Source organism: Epinephelus lanceolatus, chromosome 19, assembly GCF_041903045.1.
Source record: "Epinephelus lanceolatus isolate andai-2023 chromosome 19, ASM4190304v1, whole genome shotgun sequence".
NCBI lineage: Eukaryota > Metazoa > Chordata > Actinopteri > Perciformes > Serranidae > Epinephelus > Epinephelus lanceolatus.
In genome coordinates, this window is record NC_135752.1 from 15,427,978 (window position 1) to 15,454,118 (window position 26,141).

A 26,141-nucleotide genomic window follows, 5' to 3' on the forward strand; every position below is an offset into this window, starting at 1 on the left:
GGGGAAAGCACAGCCAATCATAGGCGAGATGCTCAGACAGAATGAAACTAGTGATCCGCATCATGAATTTAGGTCGATGAAGAGGCAAAAGTTAGAGGAGTCACCGTGGGAAATTAAATTGATTCCAGCTCTCTCCACACAAGCATTCATTTATTAAAAAGAAAATAAAAACAAGCGATATGCGAGTTAACTTAATGATATAAACAACTGACAAAATGGGCTATTTTAAAGTAAGGTTATAGCTTCTGTATGTGAAACATAGATTAATAGCATATAGACGTGGTCCAGTGGATAAAAAATATATATAATCCCTAAACACAGACATAGAAACTAAAACGTATTTTTCCATTTGTAATGTTTTTAAGTTATTTATTTATTTTGTTTTGTTTTCTTTTAGTTATTTATTTTATTTTATTCATTTTATTTTGTTTTATTTTTATTCTTATTTATTTTGTTTTGTTTTATTATAGTTATTTATTTCATTTTATTTTATCTTATTTTATTTATTTATTTAGTTATTTATTTTGGATGGGTTACAGCCCAGTTACCACATGTACACAATTACACATATGTGAATTCATTATTGATGTGTGCAGTGTGTTTCATATGACATGATCTGTCATCTGTCAGGCTTATATACATTAATGAGGCTAAAAATATATATATCATTTCAGCCAATAGACTACCAACCACTTGTGAGTTTTTAGTTATAGATGGCAACTATTTTGTCCTCTGAGGTGTTTACATTGTTATTATTTGGCTACAACTTATTGGTCTTGTATGTGAAGTCTTCTTTTCACAGTTGGTCACAGAGGATGTTCTCTTGCGCAATTTTTGTTAATTTAGGCTATTAAAGATAGTTTCATATAGTTTTTGCAATCCGTAGGCTTTTTAATGTGATGGGGCCTTTTTGATATTCATCATCAGGCATTCACAGCTCGTTAACATGTCGAGAGACAAGTGAGTGTAATATAGTTCACTTTCATGAGCAACACTGGTCCTATACTGCCCCCTATAGACGCTTGCTTTACTAAACACAGCTTGCGTTGTCAAACCAGTTCACAAGAGCGCCGCTAGATGTCACTACATATGCATGATGTCTTTAGCTATTGTACCAGCTCAGCTGGGGCCTGACGGCTGATGGCACATGTCCAGTGACTGAAGGATCAAAAGTCACATGAACACAAAGCGCAGTAACACGCTGTGAACTGCTTTATAGATGAAGCAGTGTCAAACAACTCTGACTGCAGCCTGCGCCTTGGTCTCCTTTTGACACTAGCATCAGCGAGCAAGCACACACATTCAATCTGTCACACCAAAATCACTAACACATCCTCTGCTCTGCACATAACGCCAGAACACTTATTAAGAATGACAGAGAAATTATTTTTAAAAAGGGCAATGCATCTCAGTTCACTCTTGAACTTCATACTACACCTATAAGGCACATCCTGGTTCAAATGTCCACAGGCATACACCATGGCTGTGTCGCATAACGGGACTTTTAAATCAATGTGAAGAGCAGATGGTTATATTATATAACATTATTGCTCCTAAGTAGAGCTGAAAAAAGGGGAGGGCTGGAGATTTCCCAAGCCACTCTTGATACAATCATTCACTCTGTGCAAATGCTTTGCTCTGAATGTTTCTTTCTGCTCACACAAATAGCCACGTTTATTACTGACATTTGTACAAATACCAGTGAATATCAGTTAGCCAGCCCAAAAAATCAAGTTAAATATGTTTTTTTTGTGTGCCTGGATTATGATTTTGATAGCAGTGATGGAATGTGACAAAGTTCATTTACCCAAGTACTTTGTTTTAGTACAAATTTGAGGTGCTGTATTTACTTGAGTGTTTTCCTTTCGGAATGGTGCACCTATACAGTGTGGTATTTTAATTTTTACTTCAGTAATAATCTGAATATTTCTTCCACCACTGTTTAATAGAGCCCTATACAGTATTACACTGAATATTTGAACAATGCTTTGCCAGACTATTTCCTTGTTTTTAAAATGTCTTCAAAAGATTTAATCAGAAGAGATTTCACGTTTTGGTGCCAAGCACACACATCTGTCCATACCATTACCAGTTTCCTGGTATTCTTTGACATGAATGCACGTACATGTGTGAGTGCGTATTTGCCTTTGTGTTTGTGGGATATGGTGTGGATTCCCAGAAAGTGAACACACAATGAGTTTCAAAAGGAAGCTTGGTTCCAGAAACAATGATCGGACAGAGACACAGAACCTTGAAGATCCCTCAAAGGAATCTGTCTCTTTCTCCTTCTGTATCCGCTCAGCTTTATTGAGTTTCCATGAAAATTATGTGCACTTTCACATTCAAAATTTGCGATCTTTTATAGCTTACACTTACTGTCTGCAGTTTCCCTCGTGTTCTATCACAGGTGGCACCCATAGGTTGAGACATACTTTTTCCAGACTCCTGTGCAGGGCAGAGACAGCATCAAAGAAAAATATGCATATTTTTGGTGTTTAGACAGAGACACACAGAATTAAAACCTTTCTCAAGAGAAACTGAGTCAAGCACAGAACATAGGAGGGCGGCAGAGAGGGGTGTCAAATACTGGGAGACCTAACTATGTTTACAGCTCCCAGTAAGAGGAACCAGTGAGAAGATACACTCTGTTTTATGTTCTGTTTGTCAGAACGTGTTTTACAATATTTGTTCATACAGAGAGTGAGTAAAAGTCACTAAGGCAGCAGCATGTGTTGTCCTGATGAGACGTGACTTTAAAGCAGGATCCCACAGGGTATATATGCACACAAAATAAATATACTTACTGCAAGGGCGTAGTGCACTTGTGTACACATGGCAACAGTTTAAAGTCTATTTTGAGTGTTATAGGCTACATCCCTAACAGTATAACAGATATTATGCTTTGTGATGCTGTATTGTATTTTAATGAATATTTTGGATGCAAAGATTGGTGGCAGTGGTTCATATTGTGTTGTGTTTAAACCCCTGACTGTTGGATAGCAGTGTTGTAATCTATCTTCAGTCATTTCACTCCTCCACTCCAACATAACAACACAGCACTAGTATGTTACAAAGACTGTGATAAATATTCATGAAAATCCCACTGTTCTGAGTGCATACAAAAATTAACTTTTATACTCGGATTTCATGCATATAGTGGTGTGTTCTCTATACCATGACATTTCTACTAACATTTCATTTTAAAAAGATTACAATATACTGAGAACATGTGGTTGAATGCCTGGGAAACACAGTCGACCTCTACTAACTCCCGGGCTTAGAGGGACTTCTGCTGGAAAAACCTGATTGGCTTTTTTTCATCATGCCCAAACATAAGTCTAAACAAACTGGCACCCAGCTATGCTGCTGGAGGGGATGTGGAGAAATCATGGTGGATCATGCCCATGTTTTCTAGACTTGTCCTTCTATCCAGACTTTCTGGAAGGAAGTAGCAACAGTCATTACAAAAACTTTGGGTTTTAGTATTAGTACAACATTCACATCCCTTATTCTTGGACACATCCCTGATGAACTAAGTAAAGATGATATTTATCTATTAAAGATCCTGCTGGCAGCAAGCAAAAAGGCCATTACAAAGAACTGGCCCCAAAAAAACTGTCCCACTGCTAGCCTCTTTATTAGGACTGTTAAACGCTTACATCTTTTGGAACAAATTACATTTTCCATACAACTTCAGAAAGAATTTTGAGGAAAAACAGTAGAGAAAGTGGTATGATTATTTAGCCAACGAGACAGACATCACATGATTATCATACGTACCATATATACAACCTTGCTTTAAATTAGGAAAATTTGTTATGTCTTTGTAAACATCCCATGACCTCATATTTGTATTTGTCTTTTTTCTCCTATGTACTGCTTTCCCTTTATCTTTTTCTTTTAATTTGTTCCTAAATGTAAAAATAATGTTGATAAATAAAACAGTATAAAAAATAATTCAATATATTGCCTTGCTTACAGTATCACAATACATTACAGTATATTGAATCTTAACCCCATGTATTGTGAATTTTATTTTGACAAAATTATAGACATTTACACCATAGATTGATGCAGAAAATGCACAAATTGGTGCATAAAAATTCACCAGAATGGAGGAAATTGTTTGATGCTATGAATTTCTGGCGGTGGCACCCCAAACACCCCTATCCTAAGTTGAAATGAAACCTATAGCTTTGCAAACAAGCAGAGATACTGAAAAGTAATATGATATAAAACAAACGGGCAGACATAAAACAAGTTAATCTGCATGACAAAATGTGATATAAAAAATGGCTCAAATTCTCTTAAATATATTATTACCCCTTTGAGGAACTTTTGAGGGATCTCAAACTCAACCAGGTTAGTCTTTCTCTCCCATGTTATTGCCCATTCCGCAGCACCCAGCACCCACACCACTGGGCGGGGTTTACAGCCGTGGCTGAGCTCATGTGTCCCTCCCTCCTCAGGATAACACCGACTCACACAGTGGATGCTGCGATCTACTCGCTGGCGGGACGGCTGAGCTGCCGGTAATGCGTGTGTCCTTGTCTGCTGTCATCCCGGTAAAGCAGTTACACAAGTCGGTAAGTCCGCTCTCTTGGGAGCGGGCAGAGGAGTCACCACGGAGGAGTCACCGAGGGACAGACTGAAAACTTCTCTCAACTGCTGGTAAGATATTAAAATGCACTGAACAGCAGAGACTGTATGATCAGGAGCAGGAGTAAGCACAGGAGGCGTACAGGACAGGGAGGCTGGGGTCACCGAGAGTTTACTGCACTCTGTGATGGGCAGTATCCATCCATCACATAGTCTCCTATCAGGGTCATAAATGTACCATAAAGCTTTTAAAACAGCACTTTGATGCATTTATATCCCAGTTTGAATGTGACGTGATGATGAGGGTGCTTTAAGGGTGCAGGTAGCAAACTGATTCATGGATGGATAAACAGACATGGTTAAAAAAGATAAGTCTTATTGTTGATGTTTATGGCTGAAGGCCCAAGCAGTAATGTTAAATTGTAAATTATAATAGTATTGAAAAATAATGGTTAGTTCTTGGCATTGGTGAAATGTAACGAAATACATTTACTCAAGTACTGAACTTAAGTACAATTTGGACTTTACTTAATACTTTACTTAAGTATTTCCATATCATGCTACTTTATACTTCTACTCCTCTACATTTTAGAGACAATTATTGTACTTCTTATCTCCTCTACGTTGATTTTAAAGCTGTAATAACTTTGCAGATACAGATTATTATTACCAAATATAAATAAACTAGTAAATTATGATGTATTATTATGTACTTATGAAAAGTGCTGCATCAGTAATGAAATGGGCCATTCTGCATATTGAGTACTTTTATTTTGGTACTTTTAGCACAAAAATTGATGCTAAAACGTTTGTTCTTTTACTTAAGTAAGAGTTTGAACGCAGTATTTTTACTCGTATCAGAGTATTTTTACACTGTATTGCTACTTTAACTTAAGTCAGAGATATAAATACTTCTTCTTCCACTGGTTCTTGGATGGAAATCTTTGAGAGTGACAGAATGTTTTCAGGTCAAGTGATTTTGCCAACAGCCACATTAAATTTATGCTAAACTTTCATATCATGACTTCTTCAGTTGTACAGACAACGTATGAAATTAATCTAGAAGTAAATTCCAATACATGTGATGATTAGTCTCATCTCACAACTTAACTCCAGAGGAGTTTACACGTACTACTCTTTGTTGTGTTCCTCCGGATAAAGACTTGTCCCCTGGGTGACAGCTGACTGATTGGCATCGGTTTTTTTCCTTTGGGGTAGGAAAAGGATGACACTGGGGTCATGGTGTCAGCAGTGTAATGGGATTTCATGATCTGGACCTCTTCTGGTTAGGAAGAGGTGAAAGAGGCCACTGGCCATTATAGCACCAAGCTGATTAACTCAATACTGGATTACAATTTGAGGTGCCTGCAGCTTACTGACTCTTTCCACTGTTGCTCCTGCTCCGGGGCTTCAGTGCTGCATGCTAAATGTAGCTGTAATTATAGGGACACACCGCATGACTGAAGCAGGATGTATTTATAGGATTGTTTTTAAAGCAGTAAATTGCTCTTGTCTTCATTTTGAAAGGCGTACTTGTTACTAATGATGAATTATTCACGTTTAAAGGGTGCATATGAGTTTGATCAGCTCTCCAGATCATGCGGGTAGAGCTGGCACACACTGAAAACACACAACAAAGTCGGGCGGCAAGTAACAATTATTTTCATTCTTGATTAATCTGTTGATTACCTTCTTCATTAATCAGTTAGATGTTAGTTAGTCTTTAAAATGTCAGAAAATGGTGAAAGAATGTCTCAGTGTTTCCCACAGCCCAAAATGGCATCCTCAAATGTCTTGTTTTGTCCACACCCTAAAGATAATTCTGTTTTTCTGTCATAGAGGAGATAAGAAACCAGAAAATATTCACATTTAAGAAGCTGGAATCAGAAAATATGGACTTCTTTTTCTTTAAAAAAAATTTACTCAAACTGATTTGTTGATTATTAAATTAGATGGCGGTTAATTTAATAGCTGGCAAATGATTTATTTATTTTTGCAGGTCTACAACATAGGCTCATGTAATATAACATAAGATGTACTGGAATAGAATCTGCAAGAAAACTGTGGGGTGCCATTTGTAAAGTGGCTCATGCTGAAAATAACATCAACATTTGATTTGAAGTGTTGTGAATTTTTTAACATCACCTTTTACCACATTTACAGCAATATTTGTTAAATCTAAATATTAAATGTGGCACCTAAATGTTAAATGTTAAATCTAAATATTAAATCTAAATCTAAATCTAAATGTTAAATCTAAATCTAAATATTAAATCTAAATCTAAATGATAAATCTAAATGCTGAATCTAAATCTAAATGCTAAATCTAAATCTAAATATTAAATCTAAATCTAAATGTTAAATCTAAATGCTAAATCTAAATCTAAATGTTAAATCTAAATCTAAATGCTAAATCTAAATCTAAATATTAAATTTAAATCTGAATGTTAAATCTAAATGCTAAATCTAAATCTAAATGTTAAATGTTAAATCTAAATGTTCTGGGTGAAACTAAATATTTAGCTAATATGCAAATTCACACTGCCGGTCACCGGAAGTACCAAAATAAAAGCTCGAGATGGTCAGACTGTGTTTATAGAATCAAATAACGAATTAAAACCAACTTATCAGGGGAAATGAACACTTGAACATACATTAGCGTGATCTACCTAACGTGAACTAGCGTGAACTACCTAAAATAACAAAAAACATGTTTGGAGAAATTTTATTTGACGTGTACTTTGAGTTGTTAGTGTCCCTTCGGAGGGAATCACCTTGTTGTTTACAAATACTTCCGGGTAGAAAACCAGTTTAGCTACATATATATATGAATATCTCACATTTTTCACGTACTCCAGTTAGCTCAATCATGTTGTAACTAAGACATCCACTGGAAAAAAATATTTTTTTCACGGACCGTTTAGAGTTAATGAGTCATTACAGACACCGCTAATGGGGCTAACAGCTAACGGTTAGCCCCGCTAATCTACGATAACCATTCAGTCATTGTGTTTATAGACTTTACAAACATCAGATTAGTCTAAACGGTGATATAGTGACGTGAAAAATGTGGCATATTCATATATGTAGCTAAACTCTGCTGGTTTTCTACCCGGAAGTATTTGTAAACAACAAGGTGATTCCCTCCGAAGGAACACTAACAACACGTCAAAAAAAATTTCTCCAAACATGTTTTTTGTTATTTTAGGTAGTTATTATCATGCTAATGTATGTTCAAGTGTTCATTTCCCCCAATAAGTTGGTTTTAATTTGTTATTTGATTCTATAAACACAGTCTGACCATCTCGAGCTTTTATTTTGGTACGTCCGGTGACCGGCAGTGTGAATTTGCATATTAGCTAAATATTTAGTTTCACCCAGAACATTTAGATTTAACATTTAACATTTAGATTTAGATTTAGATTTAGCACTTAGACTTAACATTTAGATTTAGATTTAGCATTTAGATTTAACATTTAGATTTAGATTTAGATGTAATATTTAGATTTAACATTTAGATTTAGATTTAGATTTAACATTTAGATTTAGATTTAATATTTAGATTTAACATTTAGATTTACATTCAGATTTAATATTTAGATTTAACATTTAACATTTAGGTGCCACATTTAATATTTAGATTTAAATATTTAATATATTTCTAAGTTAACAAATATTGCTGTAAATGTGGTAAAAGGTGACATTAAAAAACACTTTTTTAAATATTGTTTGAAGCTAAATGTGGCAAAATGTTGATGTTATTTTCAGCATGAGCCACTTTACAAACGGCACCCCATAGAAAACCCTACATTTATAATGTAGTGGTTGGTGCTGTTGCTGTTGACGATTAAATGACAAATTAAGTATTTATTCCTCCCTCTCACGTGCACACACACACACACACACACACACACACTTTGTCTCTTTCTAAATGTTTCCATTTGACAAAGGGCAAACCAGAGGGAGGTGAGTTGGGATGTCATTACGCCCACCATCAGAAAAGCACATGCCTGCAGCTGCAGTTATATCCTGGCAGAGCCACCCACGTTAAATATATCCCTCAGACCTCAGCGGTGTCAAGAGAAATCGGATCAGTAAGCGTTAAATTATTACCCCTTAACAAACTTGCACCAGGCTAATGTGTCGCAGTGTAGCGGCATTCTATAAATACTCATATCCTCGTTATTCCCCTTATCTTACTAACCTATTTCTTAATTTAAATACAGCGATTATCAGTGGGATCACTATTGCTGCAGGTAGGGAAGGGTGTGTTGTCTGCTGTCCTTGAGGCATTTTTTTCTACTGTGTAAGTGCTTCAAAAAAGTAGTTTTACAGGCTACACATTTAAAACAATGTAACAAGTAAAAAATGCTGCACTCACTGTAGCTGAACATAATTGGTTTACTGTATGAAGTTGAGATTGAAAGATGATCGTGACAACTTTATTCTTGTCATGAATGTACTCTGGACTGGAGGGCTGTTTATTCATGAATGCATACACGTGCACATGGCTGTTTGTGTGTAAATAAGCACCACCATTCTTGTGCACTGTATACGTTTTTGTATGCAGAATGTGTCACTTTGTTCTACTTTGGGCATAGTCTTTGCATGTTTTGACCCCTGCCTTTACACTGAATGATGTCCTCGACCATGGCTATGAGGTAAAATTGTATTTTAGAAAGCAAAACATGGGGAATTACAATTGTTAGAAAGCTGTACCTAAACATATCAATTTGTGTTAAGCAGGCATCTAATGTCCTTAATACTCCTTGTCCTGAGGGTGATAATGGGGTCATTACAATCAAGTGTTTATCACTCTGGGAGCAGTTTCATTGCCTTGAAATTTACTCAACAACTTCAAGTCCAGCTTTTTGTTTTGTGTTACTCTCTGTCCTTAAATGCTACTTACAAGAAGAAACGATTAAACCAGTTCTGTACAGTACTAGGAAACGTTTAGTCTGCCGCAGTCTGAGCAAGAGTACAGGTCAACCTTTTGATAGGAAAGCAGTGTACGTCATTCCTGGTGTCTGTTTTGCATATTCCTTCAATTCATGGCCAGCAATCTGTACTTTCTGATAAGAGGACAGATGAACAAGTGCTGCTTGAAGAGTGACAATGATGAGTCACACTTTTGTCATTTTAAAACTGCTGATCTCCTGTGGAGCCATAGTTCCTGAAATCAGAAGAGACTGTCATTGTGTCCTTGTCTGTATACTGAGGCCTTTATGTATGATAGTGGCTACAGTGGAGCACTTATGCTCTGAGGACCAGTTATTTTCTTAAATAATAGTCCAATTAGCACATTTTATTTGTAAAAAGTTAAGTTAATATGGTACTGAAATACGTAAATCACTGAGGTTATTTTGTGCATGAGAAAGAAATATTCCTTATTAAGCACCTGAGCAAAGGTGGGCTGTCATATAACTATGCCCTAAGGGGGATCATCCTGCTTCATTGCTCGCATATGTTCCTCAATTTACCTCGTCATTTGATACATCCTCTCCTTACCTTTTAAAATGAATTAATTTTTGCTAGTCTGGACTTAGATGTTAGCCTTGCAATGACCCAACTAATTTCATTGTAGGGAATTTAGACAACATGCAGCTACACTTCTGGGTGTATTCATTTGCAGTAGAGCTTTTGCTCAGTTTTAAGACATTTTGCACAATTACCTTAAATGTTGCTGTGTTACATAATGGTCACCATGGTGAGCCTATGTACAACTATGGAGCAGTGGGTCGGTAACCAAGCACTTAAAAGTCTGTTTATTTCCTATAATCACCATAAATATGCAGTAGGGCTGGGTGATATGGAGAAAATCAAATATAACGATATTTTTGACCAGATAGCTTGATATTGATGTGACCATACTGTAGGGTTGACTTTTGGTGCTTTCGAAATATTTACACATAAGATTTTTGATAAATAATAATCAGTAATGTGGATATAATGACTAAGTGGGTAAAGGAGAAATAACAGCTGGAACAGTCTGGTAAGTTCAGAGAATTTCATCACTTTACTGTAATGCAGCCTTTAAAACCAGGAAAAAAAACAACAACACTTAAAATATTATGATATCCAAAATCTAAGACCACATGTAATCTCATATCAAGATAACAATATATAGATAAACTACCCAGCCCTACCTTGGAGGGATTCACAGTATAATTGACAAATAAGATAAGGGGCCTCTGAGGTAAAACTGAATACTAAGTCCATACCATTATATCTGTAAGGGAAGAGCTTCTCACTGTTGGCCAGCACTTTCCCAGCTTAGCAGCTTATTCAGTTTGGGCAACTGGTTACGTAAGAAGGCTATATGCAGCAGGAGGCTAATCCACTGCCTTGACGTTAATGCCAATTATCAGATCATGGTGACGTTATTGAAATTAAGGCACCATAAAGAAGAGTTTGTAGCAGTCACTCACCGAAAGTCTAAGTGTGACTTCCTCAAAACAATGTGTTTTTGTTTTTTTAATCATGTTGCATAGTGTTAAGAAATTCAAAGGCAGCCTGTAAGTCAGTAAGTAGTCTTTGCACGTTGAATCTCTGGAAGGTGTTGTGTTGACATTCTTCGAAATACCACTTATAGCTCACTGTTACTGTTGTAAACAAAGCGTGCATTGAAAAAAATAAAGAACCAGTGAAGAAGAAGAACCCCTAGTGCCATACTACTGTATGTCAGGCCTGCAGGACTTTTGGATACAAAAGTCCCCAGAACCCACAACATACATCCTTAAATACAAGGATTATATTTAAGGAATGTACAGACAGTGTCCCAGTGGCTTTACATGTCCTTATCAAAGTCTTTAAACAGGCAGGTTGCCCGTTCCATGTTCAGCAAATCCAGATATTTCTCAAGCCACAGATCCCTGGAGAACAGGGTGGTTTATGTTCCTTCCACTTTAAAAGAATTAATCTTTTAGTCTCTGAATCAAAACAACAATTTAGACACAAATGAAAGTGTTTCCCTTCAAGCTTTCTGTGTTTTTTAAGGGAAAAGCTACCTCTACTTGGTTTAATTCAGGTTTCTGAGGTTTCTGTGTCTAAATGCATTATCTATGTTTCATTTCCTGGTACCCATGTTTGTTTTTGGCAAAAGATTTATTCAGACTTAAATATATTTTATGAGAGTTTTTGACCACTCTGAGATTAGATCAGATTTGTTATTTGTCCCAGATGGAGATTCTTCTCCATTTTTAGAGTCCTGTATCTCCGAACAGATGGTAGTGATGTGAAGTGTTGATTGATTGAGAGGGTGATCAGTGTCATATGTGAATGTGATCTCTCTGAGTTTCATATCTGACAGACTGGATTTTGGATGCACTGTGTGATGTGAGAATGTCAATATGCATGCTTACACTTAAGCTTTTTCCCTGGCATCAGTGGAGTAGCACAAGTCCAGAGATCCCTCTGTTTAATATGTCAGATCCTCAACTGACAGCAACAATTCGTCATCAGTGATCAAAAGAAAGGGAGAGAGCATGTGAGAGAGCGTGGGGGATGATGTGCATTTTGCTTTCACTGATGCAACATCAGCCCTCCCATCTCTTTACCCTCTATATCATCTGCCCTCCCCCCTCGCTGCCCTCCCAGTGGGTTCAGTAATAACTCAAACATCTGCACATGGCTAGGGAATCGCAGATTTCCAAGTCAAGCGAATGGGAGTTGGGCAAACCAGCCTCCCACTGTGTGTGTGTCTCTGTTGTTGAGGCAAAAGCCTTAACTCAGGTTATGCAATCGCTTACGCTGCATGTGCCAGCTGGTAGAGGTGGACAGAAACAGAGATGGTTTTTAATCCTTAGTGAAACCGCATACATTCACTGCGGGAGATTTTCTTTCAGTTCATCACATTTAGTGTTCTGTAGTGAGATATTGTGTTAATAATTATGGTGTCTGTGTAAGGCATGGGTGTTCTGTTCTCAAGTTCTCAAACAAATTGCATTTTAATCTTGTTCTGTATCACTGCTGAAATGTTTTCTGAGTATAAATAAATTGCAGTCTCGCAGGAATGCGCATATGACTTTAGTCATGCAAGCATGTTGTGACTCAGTACAAGATGTGCAGTTCTGCTGTTGGGGTGGACATCATCAAACACTGTAAAGCGTGTGATTCGCCAACAGTACGGATCAAAAAGTTCCCCCATTCTCACCTTTCTTTGTTTATTTTGTTTTCTCCATCCAACAGCCAACGCTTTGTGGTGCCATGATGAAGAAAGTCTGGGAAGTGATCCTGCTGCTGTTGTTGCTGCTCTTCACAGAGCATGCAAAGGGAAAAGGTAAGTGTTTGAACACAGTATCTTCCTAAGTATGAGGTGACACAGGAAACAGGAGCCAGAGCAGCAAAATTAATACGTAATATTATTTGTTGATATTTTTGTGGTATATTATATGCATCATACACAATTAACAAATGTCACCCTCTGCTTTTGTCACATAATTCACACTGTTTGGTAAGTAATCTACTATTTACTTGTGTTTTCTCCTTTTCCTGTCTGTCTTTAGGTCAAAACCCGCCAGGGAAACCCACACTGACCAGATGTCGTTCTCCAGAGAAAGAGACCTTCACCTGCTGGTGGGAGCCAGGCTCTGATGGGGGACTGCCCACCACCCACGCCCTGTACTACCGCAAAGAAAAGTGAGCTTCAGCTTCCAGTTTCATGCAGTGACACAGTCACTTCATGTTGTTTAATTCTGATTGGTGCTCATAGTGAGAGACAAAAAAGGGACACAATGGATTGTTCATTATAAAGGGAGAGGTCTAATGGATGCAGGGGCATGTTTAATGAGGACGTCACAGCAACATAGAAGAATAACAGAGCTTAAAGGGACATCTTACCCCAAGATCAAAATACATAATTTCCTCTTACCTGTAGTACTATTTATCAATCTAGAGTGTGTTGGTGTGAGTTGCCAGCTGTTGGAAATATCACCTATAGAGATGTCTGCCTCCTCCAATATAATGGAAACAAGATGGCACTCAGCTTGTGGTGCTCAAAGCACCACAAACATACATTTGAAAAACTCAACAGCAATGCCTCTTTCCAGAAATCATGACCTGCTTACTCAGGAAAATCCACAGACCTTGGAGTGAACAGTTTCATATAGGAACTATTTTCTGTCTACACCTGTTGACCGGATCACGACACAGAGGAAGGCTTGCATCCGCTGCTAGCTCACCCAGCACCACTGAGGTAGCCAACGTTACATCTCAGCCAATGAAGACGCCATTAATGTCTTGCACTGTCACAAGCACGAGCCTCTCCTCCATGAGTAGATGCACGCTTCCTTCTGCTTTGTGATACAGTTAGCGGGTGCAGTTTGATACAAAGAAAGTAGTTCCTACATGAAACTGCTCCTCTAATCTTAAGTAACCAGGTCATGATTTCTGGAAAGACACATTGCTGTCTTTCAAGTGTAGGTTTTTTGGCACTTTGAGCACCACAAGCCGAGTGCCATCTAGTTCTATCGTATTTGAGAGAAGGCAGACATCTCGGCAACTCAAATGAAAACAATCTAGACTGATAAATGGCACTACAGGTGAGAGAAAAAATACGTATTTTTGATTGTAGGGTGAACTGTCCCTTTAGAAACACCCCAGCAACTGCATCAAACTACTATTGGACGTCTTTACATCCTCAAGGTTGGCACAGTTACCAGCGACTGGCCCTCCTGAAAGTTCATAGCATTGAGGGCACCAGATGGGTGTAAGAGGATAAAGATTGCAGAGAGTTATGTAGCGCTGGTTGTGATCACGGCGATGGATTTTGGAATTGTGCAAGCTTGATAATGAACAGACATGGATGCAAAGAGGGAGAGGAGGAGCATGGAACATCTGTGTTCAACCACAAAGCTTCTTTTAGTCAATTAGCAAAGTTGCACAAGGACAAGGACGCTGATGGGAGTGGAGGTGCACATTGAGGAGAATGAAGATGAGGGTTGCAGAGCAGATAAAATGCTTATCATATGAAGTGTGTGAGACAAAGAGGATAGGGTCAGTATTCTGGATAATGTCGAAGGCAGTGTTTGACAGTTTGGGAATGATGCACTTATACTGTGTAACATATACTTTATTTAAGATATAATGCATGTATTAAAGGAGTAGTTCAACATTTTGGAAATATGCCTATTAGCTCTCTTGCCAAGAGTGAGATGAGAACGTTGATACCATGTCATGTCTCTTTGTTGAATATGAAGCTATAGCTAGCAGTTTGTTAGCTTAGCTTAGCATATTTGTCCTTGTACATCTCCCACTGTGTGATGCCTTCCATTCTGCACTCAGTTCAATTTTACCCCCACTAGAGGAATGTGACAACAAATTCACTGTAATTAAAATACACAATGCACCATCCTCAGAGTAGCCACCAGCTGCTTCCTTTTACTTCACCGCTGGGTGAGCGTAATGCATGCAGATGCTCACGCCATCTTTCTGAGATCTACCCTCTACTTAACAGGTCCTCTCAACAGTCAACACTAGTCCCCGCTACAGCAACAATGACACATTCCCTCTGCTTCCTAAACATTAACACTTCCAGCTGTGTTCATCAAAGGACTCAGGTCGACTAGGATTTAAGCCTAAGTGTGTGTCATGTTGGCCAAGTGCACACATAACATGTCAGCTAAGTTATTTTCATTGTCCTCTTGAAAAGAAAACATCCTAAAGATGAGGCGAACCTGTGGTAGGAATGACAGTCATGAAGCTTCTGAGAGTGGCCTGGAATAGATGATGCAAACCCAGCGATACAAGAGGTGCAGGCGTGATAGAACAGCATAAAATAAGTGCAGATAATTGAGAGTGTAGGATGTAGAAAAAAAATTATACAGCTATTTTGATGTTTTATTCTGGCTAAGGATGTTTTCTTCCGCTCCTGTTTGCAATTCAGCAAAACATCTCTCCCCATTTATCTCGCAATCACCCACTGTGTCTCACACAATTTAAGTAACTGTAGCATGAAGAATGCATGCTGCTCTTTGTAAATGTAACAGTGCAGTACAGTACAAACACGCACATGCGATGACATGCTGCTCCCCTGCCTCTCTCGCAGCTCTGACACAGTGTATGAGTGTCCTGACTACCACACAGCCGGAGAGAACTCCTGCTTCTTCAACAAGAACGACACATCCATCTGGGTCAACTACAACATCACCGTGGTGGCCACCAATGCACTGGGCAGCACCTTCTCCGACCCTGTGGATGTAGATGTGGTGTACATTGGTGAGGGAACATGTGCTACTTTTCTTTTTTTGTATTTATTCTCATGATATTCGAGGCACAGTTTCCTCATGAGGATTAAAAAAGTGTATTTTAATGCACGCTCTCACAGCTGCTCAACAGCACAATGGGTTACAATGGGGCTAATGCTCTCTAAGTGCACTCACCCTTCCTCCAGTTGTAACTGCGCACAGAAGGTCGCCATTTTAAAGCAGTGAAATTAAAAAATCATTTCATTAGCCTGCTGAATAATGGTTGATTATGATAAACCGAAATGTAAGAGAAACTGAGTGACTTAAAGGTGCAATGTGTAATGCCAGGCCACATGCTCTGAACAAATAAGGGGCAGCATGCTTATCTCAGTTTTACCATGACGATAGTAGTAAGTAAACAGCCACATCAAAACTATTTTTCGGTGCCATTTGCAGTGTTTTTCGATATGGTTTGTGATGTCATCAGTTGCCATAAAGATACATTTTGCCAAATAGCCAACGTTGGATGTAACTTACCATTCTAAAAGAAACATCAACATCAAACCTCATCATCTCTTTATGGTGTATGCCAAAAGCCGACTCCAGTTGCGGAAAGCCACACCAATGTTTACTCGTTTTAATTATTTTGATATCACTTAATTTCTTTGGTGGTGTTAAAGGTCGCTTGTCAGGAGCTTCAGCCATCTTTGTGTTTACTGTGCTTTTTCTTCAAAAGGATTGACAACCAGGCCCCAAGGAAATGTGCTCGGCTTTGACAGCAATTTTCGTAGTGGCCAAATAGTGGAACTACATCTGTCACATGATGCTATAGGGCCCAATAAGACTTTTTCCCACTGATTTACATGGCGAAAGAGACATCTGTAAATAAGTGGATACATTTTTTGGTCATTATATCCCCATTCAAATTAGCTGACTGCTAAATATAGCCAGCTTGGCCAGCGGAAGTTTCCAGTGTGCTTGCTTTATGGGCCACACAGTGCTGAAACAGTGCCGATCATCCAGGTGATTTTATAGGTGGCAGATGAACTTTTTTGGCTTCATCTATCATAGAAATGAACAGGGACCCACCTCCAGTGCTGTATCCAGGTCTCCTTATACATCCATGATGACAAGTCCTTAGTGCAGCTCCACTTCTACTTCTTCTACAAGTGGTATTATAAGACAGGATGGGTTGGGGCTAGCTGGTCAGCATGCTCATTTCAGTAGATATCTCTGCAATACAATACATAGGTGTCTTTAACAGAACGTCAGAGACATTCTGTTGATAATATTAGTTCAGTTTTTGAACGTTCTAAACCAAAAATCTAGCCGTAGCTTACACATTGCACCTTTAAAGGATAAATCTGTTGATATTTTTTATTTTCCTTACTACCTACAAATCCCATAAAAAAACAGCATAAAATGGAGTGGTTGTACTAAGAAATATAGCTATCCCAAGCCTAATAAAGCATATTCCTCTGTGCAACAGAGCTCTTCTGTTGTTCCAAAACTATTAAAAACACAAAAATGTGCCATGCTGTTGCACCGGCAAGTTGCTTCATTATCATGAACACGGTCACTGCAGTTTATTTTGAGTCAGAGCACCAAATGCGTAATAATCCATGGCTGAAAATAGTCCCTGACAACTGCACTATTTTCTCCTCTTGAGTGACATTTTTTAAAATCTACACTGGCCTGCTTTGTTAGGAAATTACTTAGCCCCTTTTTTAAATTAAAAAAATATCTTTGTGACCCATTTTAAAAGTAGAAGCTAACTGGGTTGGGGATGACAGCCACAGACAGGGCAGGGGAGTTGGAAAGTACAGAGAGATGGACTAACACACTGCTGGTTTTAGTGTTTTCATGGGATTTGTTGATGACAAGGAACATGTAGCATAATTCCAGTCCTTCTTTTATCTGACATCTGATAAAATATAAATACTGGCCAGATGCTTCATATATTGTAATATATGTAAATATTGTATGAGGTAATTAATTAGTTGCATCCTGTCATGATGCTAAAGACAAAAGCATATTGTTTTGTTCATGAAATATCCAAAAGGAAGTCTTAAAGTATCCTCCTTGCCCTTGAGGCAGCTTATCTACCTCTTCCTCTCTAGTAGTTGGACTGACCTGATTTGGTTATCAGCCCTAAGCTTTCTTGTTTTAACATATTGTCAAGTATGTCTCCAAGAAGATAACTTCAAACCCAAATATTAGCATTTCTCTCAACCATGTCACCACTTGCATGGTTCAGCCATTAGGGAAAGTCACTCCTGTCATGACAAGAGTTCATCTGCTGGAGGTGTGCAATGGTTTACTGTTGCATAGAGGAAGAGAGACATGGACACACTCCTGTCGACTTGGAACTCCTTGTCACAGTCACAGTTAAGCCACAGTTTTTGTGTCACTGTGTTATGAACATTATTATCCGCTTTAATTATTTTTATCTTCCTCCCTCTCAGTCACACACACAAAATACACACACTCATTAACAATTTCTCTCTCCCTCTTTAGTCAAGCCTAATCCTCCAGAGAAGGTAACGGTGACTGTAATGGAGGATAAGGGCTGGCCCTTTCTGCGGGTGTCATGGGAACCGCCACATAAGGCTGACACCCGCTCTGGTTGGATCACGCTCATCTACGAGCTCCGCGTCAAGTTGGAGGGGGAAAATGACTGGGAGGTACGTAACTGGTTTCCCATCCAAAGGAGTGGACCAGTGGTTAAAATGCTCAAGCCTCATGTTTGTGAACTTGTCCTTTCCTCAGGGGATGATTCTGATTAATTTCCTTTAGTTGAATTTTAACTTTACTACACAACATTTATAATCTACATGTTGTGTCCATTGTTTGTGTTGTACTTCCAGATGCACCTTGCAGGCCAGCAGAAGATATTTAACATCTTCAGCCTGCGGTCAGGTGGTAAATACCTTGTTCAGGTGCGCTGTAAGCCCGATCATGGCTTTTGGAGTGAATGGAGTTCAACTTCCTACATCAAAGTTCCTGACTGTAAGACATCTTCAGTACACTACACATTACGTATAGAACATGGACTTTATTTAAGAAGATATAATAGGTTACATTTATTATGCTTATGCACTTTCCTTGCTGAGAGTTAGATGAGATGGTTGATAACACTCCCATAAATGTAAAGTAAAGCTGAAGCAAGGAGGTGGTTAGATTAGCTTAGCATTAAGACTGGAAACAGTGTGAAACAGCCAGCATCGCTCTATCCAAAGATAAAAATCAGCTGCTCCCCCTGTTTCCAGTCTTCATGCTGAGCTAAGCTAACTTTATTCTGACTTCAGTCCCATATTGAACGGACAGATGATCTGATGTGTTACCAAGAAAGAAAACACGCATGTTTCCCAAACAGTGAATTATCCCTTTTGCTAATGTTAAAGGGATAAAATGATCCTAATAATAAGACAGTACAAGGTTGGATGTTGTGTTGAAGCACTCACATTTTTATGTTGTGTCTTACAGATTTTCATCAGGAGAAGTCAGTGTGGATCCTCGTAACGGTCTTTTGTGCCTTCATCTTCCTCATCCTCACATGGTTGCTACACATGAACAGCCGCAGGTAAAACAACAGTCATGAATTCCTTGAGCTATTTGCTTCACCAAATGTTGACTTTTATTGTGTTATTGTAATATTAACACATGTTACATGTTATATGCAACATTTTAGGTATAGATAATGGTAACATTATTATTAGATATTTAGGAGCTGTTTGCAACATCCATTGCATTTAGAAAGCAGCAAACCACTATTTGCTATGTAAAAATATGTCATGTAGCAGTTCAGAGGGAGGAACCGAATGCAGACCAACAGGCAGTTTGAGTCTTTAACAAAAAAGCAAGTTTTAATTTAGCTGATCAAAAACATCCAGTAAAGGCAGGCAACTCAAAATCCAAACGAAAGCAGAACAAAAACACGATGAACAGGGATGAGCACCGGAACAACGCCGGGATGAATGCAGGAACGACCGCAGAATGCACCCAGGAGGAACACAGGATCTACACAGACGAACTGTTAAAGAACAAAGGGAAACACACAGGTATATACACAGAAAACTAATCACAAGAAGGAGACACAGCGGGAGTAGGAGGGCACGAGCAAAAGGAAAGAAATGGAGATTGGCTAACAACAAGGGTGTGGAGAGGAACACTAGGGTGGAGCAAATAAGACTAAAACAGAACAGGTGTGAGGAGAAGACTCTGGGAACAGGAAGGGACTAACGAGACAGGTGTGACAGAAAACAGGCGGGAAAATACACAAAGACAGGAAGTACAACCAGACATGACACATGAGGAGAAAATCTACAAAATAAAACAGGAAGCAGATTAAACATGAATGAATAACATGAAACAGGGAACACAAATAGAAAACTCCAAAACAAAGTCCATAGGATAACAGAATATAAACAAAAACCCAGGATCATGACAAAATATAGCAAAGTAATGGCATCCTGAGCAGAGAAGGAAGTCACTCTCCCTCTGTGTGTGTGCTGTAATCCGAGCTTCTCTGTTCTTTGTTGTGGTAGAAGGTCCGGCTGCGCGTGCATGTTAGTGCATGTGAGATACTGTGTGTGTAGTCCACTGGCTAGCTAATCGCTGCCACTGTGCACTGTGCTCATACGGTGGTTACCTCTGATAACACCATCCAACTGGCTGAACGGTGTCACTGTGAAAGCATAGCGCCTTCCCTCCAGTCACCCCCCCAACTGTAGCACCGTTAGCTCCGTCAGCACTGTTGCCATTGTTAACACTGTTTGCACTGTTACTGCCTGCATGTAGAGAACCATGTGCAGATTCTAAATCATAGCTTTGCTCTGAATGTCGCACACTTTAAGAAAAACAATGTCTCTTATTTCAAAATTTTAAACTTGCCATAACAGAGTAGTTGAGATGTTATTGTAATTTGTTACAGTTATTGTTATCTGTATTTATTTGTTATTAATGGAAAATAAATTATCATTTCATGATTGCAAGATAATGGAAAAACTACATTAAACAGTTTAAAACAGTTCGCTATCTTGAGATAATGTGATACAATTATAAAATTAAATTGCTTAAATAACCACTGCCACTCTGGGCTTTTATTGCATACAAGAAGTGAAGTATTGATTTTTATAATCATCTTGTATTTATTGATTTTCATCTGTTGTTCACACGCCCTGACATAAATCTCTCTCTTTCCCCATGTGTGAAGTCTGAAGCATTTCATTCTGCCTCCAGTCCCTGGCCCTAAAATCAAAGGATTTGATAAGCAGCTTCTCAAAGTAATGCACCACCATATGGATCAATGTTTTGATTTATACAATAACTCATTGAATAGACTTGTAATTCATTGTTTCACCACTTTCCTGTAACTGAATTTTCCTCTTTGTGTGTAGAATGGCAAATCTGACAATGTCTTCAGTGCACTGGTGGTATCTGATTTCCCTCCAACCACATCATCTAACTATGAGGACTTGCTGGTGGAGTACTTGGAGGTGTACGTCCCAGAGGAGCAGGAGCTGATACTGGAGGAAAGCAAGGATCTACAGGATAGCTGCCTAAAATCTGAGAGCTCCACATGTGACAGCGACTCTGGCCGAGGCAGCTGCGACAGCCACACTCTGCTGATGGAGAAGTGTGAAGATACAAAAGAAGAAGAGAGGCAAGCAGATCGGGAAAGCGGTCGAATGCAAACGGAGGCACAGTCGTGCCAGAAGGACTGGGAGCAGGAAGCGCTGACCTATGCTCATGGAGACATAGTTAGCCCTGACATGTCCAGTGGGAGGGTGAAGACCTGGCCCTCTGTGTTTTCTCCGCTGCCCCAGTACAGCTCAAACCCACTGGACCAACAGAGCTCACTTGAGATGGCTAAACAGCATTCCCTCTCGACGTCCTCCTATCTCACCCAGCCTGGCCATGGCACCAAGGAGACTCCCGGGCCGAGCTACTGGGACTTCTGCATGAGCGACAAGCAGCCTCATCTGCTCCATCCTCAGATGCAGGCTCACCGGCAACTCCAGGCCCACAGCGATGTCAACATCTCCAGCATTGGTTGCAAACCGGCACCTGCTGGTCTGCAGTCGCCAGCTCTCCGGGCCACAGAGTACGTTGAGGTCCAGAGGGTCAGCAAGGAGGATATGGTGCTTCTCCAGCCCGTTGTGTCAGGCTGTGGCCGCATGGAAGGCTGCCCCCAGATGCACCAGGGGGAGGACTACAGCAAGGTAAAGGGGGTTAACAGTGACAACATGCTGCTGCTCCAGAGAGGGGTGATGGAAGACGACGGGTGCCCTTGCGTGGACCAGGAGGTGAATGGAATGACTGGGAACGGCCACACATCATCAACTGTTAGCACTATGCAGAAGCCTTCAGCCTGCAATCACACTGCCATGCAGGTACAGGACGAAACGGTCCTGGGAGTGAATGGATATGTTGACACTGCCACCATGAGCACTCCAGCCATTTGCTAGGTGGCCCACAAGCCCTACTGGCAGGTCTGGGACATTGCAAGACCTGTTTCAGGCCAGAACTGAGACAAAAATGGGTGACTCCTTCAAAAATTGTTGCAAGGACAACAATTACTTGCCACAGTTATTTATTTCTCATCTTATTCTCATGTAAGAGACTTTTCATTAATTACACTGCAGTGACACGCTCTTGAGATTTCAAAAGAATTTGATTGAATGATCTGAATAATAATCTTGCAGTAAACTTTATGAAGAATATAATTGATTGTATAAGTTATGTGGTATATGCTGTCATAATGATATGTATATATTATGATATGTCTGACACAAATCTTTTTCTTGGTACAGGCACACATTTTAATATCTTGAACTTTTTTAATATCTTTGATGGAATATATTGATGCATACTGATGTAATGTATCTGTAAATTATTTGTGTAAAATCAAACTTGCAGGAAGCTCAAACATAAAATGTTTTTGTTTTGTTTCAGTTCTTGTCTGTGTATTTTCTCTCTGCTCCTTGTAGAAAACATCTTCACATCATTCAGGCTGTACTGAGGGGGCTGCAGCTCCCCCTGCTGGTTTGAGTAAAACACTGTGGAAATACAATTTTCGCTTTTCAAATCATCACCTTCGCCCTTCATTTTGATCTCAACTACACATCTGTAAAGTTTCATGACTGCATTTTGCAAGGTTACTACTACTGCCACAATAGGTGCCACCAGGATGACATTTTGCCATGATAACACACACACAGACTCTCAAGGTGAAAATGTGTGAATGATACACATATTCACCTACCGCTGATACAGGATTAACAGAATACTTTGCCCATATGACTGTTTGTAAATCAGTTGGTCACGCTATGTTACCTTGAATTTGAATTCTTTGTTTTTTTTCACATTCCTCCATGGAAAACTTTGATTTATTGATTTACTGAGGACCAAGTTCAACAACAGCAAAACTATATCAAAACATCTTTGTACAAACTCTCACACAGCTCCTGTAGTATAATCCAAGTCTCATTTATCCAGTCGTATGCTCAGTACTTCCAAAATGCATGCATTTTTGCCAAAAACAAAACAACGGGTGTTGTGGTTCCCAGTTGATCAGTAAATCAATGGTATCCATTTTCTTTGGAAGCATGCGAGGAAAACAAACTGTTCTTTACGCCTTCAAGGTAACATGACTAACTGGTTTACAATGCTCATTTTGTGGGTGAAGTATTCCTAAGGGTTACCGTTCATCGTTAATGCCACACTATAACCTACCTAAAGTGCCTTAACTGGTCCCCATAGCTTACCAAACACTCCCCACCTTGCTGTGATCCAAATGGAGGAATTCTCCAGCTCCCTCAGACACATCTGAAATGTAAGTACAGGCATCAGACTTCCATAATGACAAGATAAGGGTTTTTTTTAGCCAATACAGTGCCAAGATACACCAGCCATTTGAGGTCAGCCCTCACTTTGAAACAATTTGGGTGTAATATTTTCTGGGTGACACCCTGAGGTCGTGTACTATCAGTCTGACGTGGAACGGTTGAGTAATAACAGGTAGTTTTTTAAAAAAAAATGTTAATTTACAAGGAGTACAGTAAAATATGCCAGTTCAGAGGGCTTTTATTCTGAAATGCTACATCAGATTGACCTGATATTTTCTGGGTGACACCATGAGGTTGTGTACTATCAGTCTGAAGTGGAACGGTTGAGTAATAATGGTTAGTTTTTTTAAAAAATCTATTAATCTTACTGTAGATGGCAGGGAAATATGACAGTTCAAAGGGCTTTTATTTTGAAATGCTACGTCAGATTAACGTGATATTTTCTGGGTGACACCCTGAGGTCGTTTTGGAAGCTTGCTTTTACTTTGAAATCAGTCCTTTCTCGCTCTTGCCGTTATGTGTAGTATATGCGCGCATCGCAAAACAACGTGAGGGATGGCTTGACCTCAGTGCCCTACGCCACTGCCAGAGTTCAGTCAAAGGGCATGGATACCAAGAAGCGAAGCTCAATAGAACGCCCCATAGCAACAGACTCGCCTATTTCGTCCTACCGCCGCCATTTTGGACTGTCAGCAGACCGCAGCTAGTCTCGCCTCCAGACAATCAGAGATCTCCGTCTTCTGATGGTGGTGACATTGGTGACACTCCTTTCTAAAGTGTGTTTAACATACCAGGTGCAACAAAGCAACGCCTCTTGCATTTTTGAAAAGGACACGCCTTCTCGGAAATGTGCGCTCCCCCTTTTCTCGTCCGCAAGGAAACAAACACACGGAGAGCTTGAAAATGGATGCCGAGAGATTTAACTCCGTTTTATCAAACGTGTGCTCATCCGTGAAGAAAATATTTTTTCCAGCGGATGTCTTAGTTACAACATGATTGAGCTAACTGGAGTAGTTTCATGTCGTATCTGACAACGGGAGGCTTTTAACAGATGACGTCCTGATGTTAGCTTTGCTGCTGCTGTTAGCTGTCCCTGTCAGCTGAAGCCACTGATGCTTTCTAGACATCGCGATTTCCCAAAACTGAATAAATAACACACATAGCAACACAAAACTGCTTTGCTAGGTCAATCATGTTGTAACTAAGATATCCGCTGGAAAAGATATTTTTTCATGGACCGTTGAATGAGTTATTACCTATTACAGACACCGCTAACAGCTAACAGGGCAAACAGCTAACGGTTAGCCCAGCTCAACGTGCACACAGAAATAGTAATGTTTGTTCAATCATTGTGTTTATAGACTTTACAAACAAGCTCTGCTGGTTTTCTACCCAGAAGTATTTGTAAACAACAAGTCGATTGCCTCTATAGTCCGGCCGGACGGATGAGTCATGGCCTTGTAAAAGATTATGTTTGTTTCTTTTAGTTGGCGAGAATGTGTCGCCGCAAACGCGACAAACACCCACTAACTTTGACGGCGTTTGACTTTGTACCGCTACACGTGTTTCTAGTGGGACTATGTTTACAAGCACAAGAGTTCAGCGAGCCACCGAAGGACCGCCCTACAGATTTACTACTGGTTCTGCAATGTAGGGATTTTTTTTTTAAACTCTGAAATTGTATCCGCCCATCTAAACACAAAATCAGGGAGAAAGACATCAGTCTGAGGGTTAGGGTTAGCAAAGCGTCTGATTTGTGAGTCTAGACCGCAGCAGACCCGCTTGCATACAAAAACACACAGACAAACCTAAGTATATCGCTATTAATTATGCTTACAATGCTACTCACCTCGTGATAGCTTGGTCACAGCTGCTTTTTCACGTTTTTGTAAAGCAAAATATAGACTTTAAAAAAACAAAACGAAGAAAAACGGCCTAGATGGCATCTTTACATATTACATCCACTTATTAAAAGTTTAACTTAATTACTCCTTCAAAATCACCCCATAAGCCAATCTACCAAAAAAAAAAAAAAAATTAAAAATTTTTTTTTTATCGAGAAACACATTAATGGCGACGTCACATAGTCAGGAATAAAGATTTATTTACAGTTTGTACAGTAAGGGGACAGTAATAATAATAATAATAATAATAATAATAATAATAATATATAGGATATTTATTTTAATATGATATCTTATGTTATCTTCCTTCCAAAACTGGCATATTAAATTGATATTAAAACACTTTAAAACGTACACCTCTGTCGGGATCCTTCGGAAAACGGTGGAAGGCCAGGTGCGGGGTGTTCCACTGATAGTTCTTGCAATTGATTGCACTACACTTTTTTCTTTTACGTTTTTTCTCCTCTCTCCTTGACATCTTGCATGTTGTCTGGCCGCAACAGTCCAAGCTCGACAGTCCAAAATGGCGGCAGCGCTACCGCAGCGCCCCTAGTGGCTGTTGGCAAAAATTCAACGGAGCTTCGCCTCTTGGTATCCATGCTCTT

General features: G+C 39.3%; 1 protein-coding gene across 1 annotated transcript; it reads left to right on the forward strand.

Moving 5' to 3' along the window:
• Positions 1 to 4,494: 4,494 nt before the first annotated feature.
• Positions 4,495 to 22,738, forward strand: prlra (prolactin receptor a). Its single transcript, XM_033646038.2, has 9 exons — positions 4,495 to 4,671; positions 12,787 to 12,877; positions 13,104 to 13,236; positions 15,644 to 15,813; positions 18,300 to 18,466; positions 18,650 to 18,791; positions 19,269 to 19,365; positions 20,998 to 21,067; positions 21,182 to 22,738. Exons 2-9 carry the CDS (start codon positions 12,805 to 12,807, stop codon positions 22,250 to 22,252), a joined length of 1,923 nt encoding a protein of 640 aa, XP_033501929.2. The 5' UTR covers positions 4,495 to 4,671; positions 12,787 to 12,804; the 3' UTR covers positions 22,253 to 22,738.
• Positions 22,739 to 26,141: the final 3,403 nt, after the last annotated feature.

Excerpts from the sequence above, each read along its gene's own strand:
- prlra (XM_033646038.2), top strand. The coding sequence starts at position 12,805 with ATGATGAAGAAAGTCTGGGAAGTGATCCTGCTGCTGTTGTTGCTGCTC. Across the intron at positions 15,814-18,299 it reads TGTAGATGTGGTGTACATTG|TCAAGCCTAATCCTCCAGAG; the intron begins GTGAGGGAACAT and ends CTCCCTCTTTAG. Across the intron at positions 19,366-20,997 it reads CTACACATGAACAGCCGCAG|TCTGAAGCATTTCATTCTGC; the intron begins GTAAAACAACAG and ends CCATGTGTGAAG.